This window comes from Rhinopithecus roxellana, chromosome 8 (assembly GCF_007565055.1).
Source record: "Rhinopithecus roxellana isolate Shanxi Qingling chromosome 8, ASM756505v1, whole genome shotgun sequence".
NCBI classification, from domain to species: Eukaryota; Metazoa; Chordata; class Mammalia; order Primates; family Cercopithecidae; genus Rhinopithecus; species Rhinopithecus roxellana.
Genome location: NC_044556.1, coordinates 45,221,734 through 45,229,821, shown reverse-complemented (window position 1 = coordinate 45,229,821; position 8,088 = coordinate 45,221,734). Strand labels below are relative to the sequence as shown.

At 40.8% G+C, this 8,088-nt stretch overlaps 1 protein-coding gene across 1 annotated transcript; it reads right to left on the bottom strand.

Annotated features, from left to right (window-relative positions):
- Positions 1-331: 331 nt before the first annotated feature.
- TCHHL1 (trichohyalin like 1) lies at positions 332-5,222 on the bottom strand. Its single transcript, XM_010363312.2, has 3 exons — positions 5,184-5,222; positions 4,177-4,334; positions 332-3,722 (listed from the first exon to the last, which is right to left on the bottom strand). The coding sequence occupies exons 2-3, from the start codon at positions 4,312-4,314 to the stop codon at positions 1,155-1,157; spliced, it is 2,706 nt and encodes a 901-aa protein (XP_010361614.1). The 5' UTR covers positions 4,315-4,334; positions 5,184-5,222; the 3' UTR covers positions 332-1,154.
- Positions 5,223-8,088: the final 2,866 nt, after the last annotated feature.

Genomic DNA, 8,088 nt, shown 5'->3' with positions numbered 1-8,088 from the left:
GAAAATATTGGAGGGGGAGGGTATATACTTGGATTTTGGGTTCTGGAAAATGTGAAGGTTGAAGTGGAAGAATACTGAACCTAGAAGGCAGAATGCAATGGGAGATGGAGTATTGGACTGCTTTTTGGCTTCAGGAAACATTGTATGATAACAGTTTTATTCCTTTCTTGGGTTATGACTAAGCTGGAAGAGCATCATACTTTAATTATAGTCTTTTGAAAAAACACAAACAACTAAGATTGTTTTTGTTTTTGATCAGTGTCTCCAAGGCAAGATGAATTCATTCTCCAAGGAGAATGAAGGGGGAAAAAAAATGAATCAACAAAAGAAATTGATCATCAGGTTGTTTAATTATCAATTTTAATTTAATGCCCTCATCAAATCATATAGGTAAACACTTAGTAGACTCACTGGATGGTTGGTTACAAGAGCTTCTTATAAAATCAAACATACTTTAGATTTGTGTTCTCTCTCATAATTATTCTGATTGTTTATTTGAGCCAAAAGCTATGATAAATTTGCATAAGGAGTGGGATTTAATAAAAATTGGTTGGATGAGTAGTTGAATGAATGAATCCATGGTAATAGATTCAGCTGCACCTGAACATGAGCAAAGAATCACAAATTTACTTTAATCAAGTGCTAGAAAATCATAATTAAGTTATGGTGTTGTCTAAAATTATTTTGAAGGATAAAATTTTAGGATGAACTTGAAATACTTCTAGGAAATGTCATGAAGCAGAGTAATCTATATCTATGAATTAATATTTTATGATTATGAGATAGCATTGCAGAGTCTCATAATTTCCTACTGCTCCATTTTAAATTCAATGAATCAGTTGGAAAAACTGGCACCTGCTAAAGATATGGAAGGAATTTTTCTATTTTTAATGACAGGTACATTGAGGTAAATTGTCTCATGACAAAGTCCATTTTGACACTTGGAAGTAGCATCGTTTGGTAGGAGTTTTACTGACTGTATTTGTTCAGATATTTCTTTAGTGGTGGCTCCCACTGCTGAATACTTTATTATTTGCTCTTGTAGAAATTTAGGAAGAAAATTTAAAATATTGTTAATCTGCATCTGAATGTGTACACGTGAATAGTGAGGGTGATTGGGAGAGAAATCAGGCGCATGTTGAGATGATAATGATTCATTGCTTTGTGGTGCTTGCCTCCCTTTGTGGTACCAGCCTCTCTCTCTGAGGGTGACCCTGCTTATCTTCCAAGGCCTGGGGAGCTGGTGCACCAGCAGGACATTCATCAAGTGGAAGTCCCCTGGTATATGATTGTGATGCTTGGTTGTAGTTGAAAAAGACAGAAAAATCTGCGGTCTCACTGGTGAGGGATACACTACAAAGCTCTGGGCCTGATGCCTGGGCTATCTGAACTTGCTTTTGATGGTCCTCTTGGGTTATGTTTGTTTGCTGCAGTGTCTTCTCCTGTAGGTACTGGTATAGTGGACTGGAATGGACGGCACCCCTCTCCACAGAACAGGGCTGTTGGTCTGTCTGCATCTGCTTTTCAAGACTTGGCCAGGGGACTGAAGAATTGTGCTCTTCTTTCTTGGCTAGACTTTTTTGGTCACCACCTTCTCCTGCCAGCTCTTGGGGACTTTCATCTTCCTCCTCAGATGTTACAGTTTTCTTTGTTTCAAGTTGTATCTTGTGGGAGGCTGAACTGTCCTCATCCAGACTTTTTAATATAGTATACTGGGCCTCTGTTGCTCTACCTTTCTCTTCTTTGCTACTTGGGCCTTGGACCTTTAATTCGTTTCTGCTATCTCCCTTTCCAGGGAGCTGCATTAGGGAAAGCTGGTCAGTGAAGTCTTCATCCAGGGCACCTGTGATCTCTATTTCCAGGGACTTTCTGTTTTCATCTCCTGCTGTGGATTCCTGTGCTTCTGGGTGTCCACTGGGCTCCACAGCTACACCTGGGCCTTTGGTCCCTGGGCCTTGATACTTGTGTTCTCCTCTGGAAGGCTGTTCCTGGTCCTCTGTGAGCTGTACATCCTCTCCTCTGACTGCTGGCACCACTGCCTCCTGAGCTCTGTTTTTCTCACCAGGTGTTCCCTGCCTCTGAGTATCTGGGTTATTATTGTGACCTCCTTGCACAGACTCTCCATGTGGGTCCCCTTGACTCTTGGAGTCCCCTTGCACAGGCAGTTCACCTGTCTCTGAGCTGCTGTTATCTTCCTCTGAAGCCAGGCTACTGGGAGTTTCAGAAGACCCCTCATCGTTCTGTGTGAATGGTGACTCAGGGTCCTCCCCCTGGTAATCATCCTCTTCCTCAACTGGTTTGTCATGAGTCTTGGTGACCCTACTATTTTCTACTGCGGACTGCTTCTCAAGTGGTGCTAAATCTTGTGTGCTTTCTCTTGCCCCCAGTGTCCTTGCTGCTGCAGGTGCGTTTTTGCTGTTCACAAATGCTTCTGTTGTGCCTTCTTTGGTGTGTTCTGCCTCTTCTCCTGAGACTGCCGTTCCTTCAAGTTCAGGGTGAGTCTGATCTCCTCCTGAGCTTAGATATTGTGTCTCAGAACCCTTTTCAGCATCTTTTGATTTTGATAATCCTTGGAATTCCTGATGCTGCCCATCCTGTGTTTGAGTTTCCAGGACTAGTGGCCGAGTTTTTCTGTCACGTTCTTTCTGCCCTGCTGTTTCATGGGTCTTAGGACCTCTCCTCTCTTTCCTTTCATCTTTCATGTCAGATGTTTCCGAACCATTTCTGCTACCACCTTGGACTGGCAGGTCCTTTGTTTCACTTTCTTTTTCTTGGGTCTCAGATGTTCTGCCATAATCCTCAGGTTCACCCGAATTCTTTGTCTCAGCTGGTGTCTGGTCAGCATCCTTTCCTGGTTCTTGAGTGTCAAATGTTCTACAGACATCCTTGGGATCAGTTGATTTCTGTGTCTGAGATAGTGTCCTGGCAGCAGCTTGTTCTGGCAGGTCAGCACGCTCTGAACTGGGTTCATCTTCTCCTTGCAGGGGTGGTTCTTGTGTATTAGAGTATTTCTCCTTTTCTGTTCTAACTTCCTGATCTTCAGATGGTCTTTGTGTTGCTTCTTCTGGTGGTGAATTTTGGGTTTCCAAGTTTCCTTCTTGTTCTCCAAACTGGTCTCTTATCTTGGAGACACTTTGCTCTCTGACTGGTTCATCTCCCTCCCAGGAGATCTTCTTATCTTGTCCCTTCCTCTTTGTGGGACTACTGGTCTGTTTTGATCCTGCCATTGGCTTATTTGTCTTAAGTTGGCCTTCATTGTCTTCTGTTGTTTGTACATCTTGGGCCACTTCCTGAATCTGTTCATCTCCTTCCAGGTGTTGGTTCTTAGGGTTATTGTATTCAGATGCTTCTCCTGGAAAGTTGTGAGTCTTGGCTTCTCTCCATGGGTCCACTCTGTTGTTTCCAACTGCTCCACTTTCTTCAGGGATGAGCTGAGATAATGATGCCATTCCTGAAGGAAGCATCCTCTCTTCTTGAGTTGGTGAAGTTCCCGCTGTCCACTGACCATCTCTGGTGGTTGCCTGAAGATACACATCATCTGGCTTCTCCTTCTCTGGTTTAGTCACCTGTCTTAGTTCTGAACTTAGTAACAATTGTATGTCAAGATAACAGAGGTTCAACAAGTTGAAGATTGCAAGAACAAATTCATCAAAACTGATGATGCCATTACTGTCAATATTCAGAAGATTCGAATTTTTTTCCACAGCATGAAGGACACATGGCTGCATGAAAACACAGTGAGAAATCAGCTTATTTATATGTGGTCCAGTGTCCTAAGAGTCTCCCAAGAATCCTATTTTTCTGACCCCATTCCTCAGTAACTGGTTAGTTTTCCCAGAATAGCAAGAATTTGCATGCCATTTTTCATCAGAGAGCTATGCCTGAGAAAGAGCATTTACAACACTTGTTAGTTGCATTTTGATGCATAATGGTTTGTGACTCCTTTCAGAAGTCGGCTTTGCAGAAGCAATAATCCCAGTAATAAAAACCTCTTTTTTCTCTAAGCAATTGAACAGAGTAGGGAATTGAGACTGAAAATAGTTGTTCAAGAGACAGTGAGTGCTGAGAACTGTTAGCTAGGTGTAAAATGGCTGGGGATCACATATGCTTATCTTGCTTGGATTATAAAGAAAGGGTGAGTGGGAAAGAATTTCCACAGCTCTGTGAGCAGCTCACCTGAAAAAAGTCCCCAAACTCGTCCTGGAGGAGTTGTTTCAGCTCTCTGCCAGTCAGTGTGGCCCCATTACTGTCCTCACTGGCATATTTGTGGAATGTCTCAATTACACAGAGGACATCTCTCAGGAGCCGAGGCATCTTTACAAACTCAGGAGAGGCTGTGAGAAAGAATAAACAAAGCTCATTTTCCAGGATGGGTCCCTCAGGGAGGAGATACCAAAATCATCCTTTTTGTTCCTCCCCCATCTCCACTGCAGCCCCTGCTCTATTCTGTATCTTAAAATATTATATCTGAACTCCAGGGGTGATTTAGTTTTGTACCAGAAATTGTGGTGAGATCAGATCCAGCATAGGTAGGTATTACAAGAGACAATTCACCCCAACCTTCAGTAAACAGCAAAATTCATGTGCTCAGAGAAAGCTTCATTGCAAAAGGAAGGTGATAAGGGAACTCAAGCATAAGGATTGAAATGCACAAATGAAGCCAATAGAGTTGGACCCATTCTTCCAGCCTCATCCAAGAGTGTCTATCTGCTTTCCTCTCCCTTTGGCTCAGTCTAGCCTCCTCTGGTTAGGAGGGTATAACCTTTAAAGTTAGTAAAGTTTCTAGTGGAAAGAGAAGTCACACCAAGAAAATTAACCCTATGTTTGTAGGTGGTAACAACATGCTTTAACCAAGAAGACACAATTCCATGTCCCGACCCCTTCATTTCCCATCCTTTAAATGCTTCTACATTTTCATTGCAATAGAGATCTGATCCTGTGCCTTGTTGAATAATATTCATGCGTATGACGTCCAAACAATTTATTTTTTTTTTGAAAAAGAAAATGATCAAAGAAGTTCCATAAGCAAGGAATGCATTTGGGTGGCTGGCGCTCCCAGTTTATTATGATTAATAAGGGTTGACATAGACTTAAAGTGTGTTTCCTCTGAAATCCTTTTGCAATCTCACATATAAGCAAAACAGCAGATGAAATCCCAAGTACGCTCAAGCAGATGGACTTACCTAGTTCACAAACGAGAGCAGGTAGAATGTGGGGCAGCGGGCTGTGATCTGACAGCAGTAGCTGGAACCTTTTATTGAGGTCCTAATTGCACAGTTAAGAAGGAGACACCCTCTGGGTCTGATGACCTGACATCACCACCAAATCCAGTCTCCCCTCCTCTGTTGTCAGTTGTCTTAATTTTATTTCCTTCTTTAGGCAGTTTCAATTAAATCTTAGCTTCAGATGCATCAAAAGAAAGGGGAAGGGGTTTCTTGATTCATTTACTGACTTCTGCAGATTATAGTTTTGAAGGCTCTTCAAGGTAGTGTTGGCTTCCCTCCCCCATTTTTTAACCTAAGGACATAATTACATTTCTGTCTGACAAATCATAGTGCTGGCAGGGACCTCATAAGTCATCTGATTCCTCTGCCTGCCCGCAGGATGGCCTGTATTTGACCCAACCCTGAGAGAGGGGTGTCAATCATGTGTTTAAAAATAAAGGCCCCCATTTAGCCATGTGACAAAAGTGGAGACAACAGTTGATTCAGATGTTTCAATGCTCTGCTCTCCTTGCCCAGAGGCAGAGTTAGAAAAAAAAATCTCTTGCTTGATGTGCAAAACCTTGCTTACCTAAGATGTGCTATTTTAAAAATGTGATTGATATTTGCTTTTTAAAGACACTTTTACTATCCAAGGAACTTGGAACCGATAATCTACATTACTGTGTTCTCCCTGTAAAGGGGAAAGGGAGATGTTGAAATCATCAAGCTGAGAACAGAAATGAGTCTGAGATGCTGAACTGGCAAACATTTTAATTGTCTCCTAGATCTGCATCCTTCTTGGTAGAGAATATTTAATAAAAATAAGAATTAGATTCAATGGTTTTCTTAGATATTTTTAAAAAATAGAGTATGTTTTAAAACACCCTTGCCTACCTGTCAAGGGATGAAAGAAATAGACAGATCAATGCAAATAAATATAAAAGACACAGACCAAGTTAAAGATGGGGTGGGAATGGGGGTAATTATATGAGAAAGCTGAAGCTAAGGAAAGCATTACTATTGAGCAAAAACCTTATTCTGAATTTCCTGATTATCAAGGAACATACAAGGGAACTAAATTTTGGAGAAAAACATCCATACTGATAATTTACACCTATAAACAATTTCTCAGCATCCCCCCCAAAGGGAGAAGACTTCGGGGAATTGGAATTGGCATGTGAAGGTCATCTTAGTTCTGACTGGTTAATATCCCCTGAGTACCAACTATTTCTCAACACTATGCCAGGAACTGAAGTGTTTAGAGTTGAGTAAGTTATATCTTCCTGCCCTGGAGCTCATGGGCCAGTCTCATGAAGAACTGGGTATATTCAAGGCTGAATTGGAAAGAAACACTTATGGGAGACGTAATAATTGTCTTCAAATACTTGAAGGATTTTTATGGGTGTGGAAGAGAAAAGAATTAATGTTTATTGAACACTTATGACATGTCAGGAGCTTTACATGGGCTATCTTAATCCTCACAGCCCTTTTAGGTAGTTATTATCCTCTTTCAACAGATAAGGAAGTTAAGGCTTTTAGCTGTTAAGCAGTTTACCTACGGACGTGTACCTTTACTAGGTAATGGCAGATCCAGGATTCAGAAATGAAATGTCTCAAGAAAGTATGTCTCGGAACCCATAGTTTTTTTCATTACCTTGAGTTTCTTATTTGTGTAATGCCAGGTAATACAGCTGGAATCAATGCTTGAAACTTTCTAAAAAGCAGACTCTATCTCTTAAGAACTTTCTAGGGAGCAGAGTTGTCTGACAATGACTTGGGCCACTACTAGAGCAAAAAAGTGTTCCTACAGAGGCTGAATCATGATCTGTTGGCTAGGTTTTGGGAGAAGTCTTGCCATGGGAAGACATAAGACAGGAGTGGCTTACTGTGAAGGGTACAGAACTCTTTCAATTTTAAATGTCTATGGTTTTGTTATAGTTTCTATTTAGGAAGTTAGAGTTGGATCTTGCCTTGCTTCTAAACAGTGGCTCTGTAACTGTTTTATAGGCATTCCTGCTTTTTTAGTCCTTACTCAAGACCATTTAATTAATACCCATACTCTGGGTGCATGGTAACTAAGAGGGATGGCCACAGGAGGAAAGAGATTGATCTCTGTCCAGTGCTTAAAAAAAAGTATTTGGATTGCTGTACAAAAAGCCACAAACAACTCAACCATTACCAAAGAGAAGATCTTGTTTGCCCTTTCTTCTCCTTCAAAACAGATCCCTCTAACAGCCCTGTCTAATTTTATATGGGGATAGTATAGAAAGGAAGAGGTGAGGCGGGGTCGGAGGCTGAGGGAGAAGAACACAACAAAAATATGTTGATTAATATAGAACTATCTTTAAGAGCCAATTATTCTTCAAAGGTCACAATTGAAGTCTTGAATGAGGGCTTTAGATAAAACCTATGATGGCTACTTTGAAAAGAAATGGCTAATAAAACAATTTTTAATGATTATAATACTGGAAAATTTGGCAAGCAAAAAAAGAGGGCTGCAGCTTATACTTATATTTTCACTATCTTTTTTACTTATAGAAGTAACAGAAGTTTGTTCAAGATGATGATGAACTAAAAAATGTATATTCTAAAGTCCCTAAATCTTCTAAAAGGATCAATATACAAAAAGAAAAAAATAAACTGAAATTATGAACAGAAATAAAGGAGAATCATAACTGAGTAAGAGATTTCAATAAATTTATGGAAAATGGAAAGTGGATGGTAGAATGTTCATGACTGAAGTAAGTGGAGAAAGCCTCATCCCAGAATGTATTATGAGGGCATGGCAGAGGTGAAGGCAAATCTGAACCTGGAAAAGCACTGGACTCAGAATTAGCAGGTATGATGGAAGTATGAACGAGAAGTGGGTCTGTAAATAGGCACA

Coding starts and splice junctions, on each gene's coding strand:
- TCHHL1 (XM_010363312.2), bottom strand. CDS start 4,314: ATGCCTCGGCTCCTGAGAGATGTCCTCTGTGTAATTGAGACATTCCAC. Junction 3,723..4,176: donor AGTTTGGGGACTTTTTTCAG/GTGAGCTGCTCA, acceptor GTTTTCATGCAG/CCATGTGTCCTTCATGCTGT.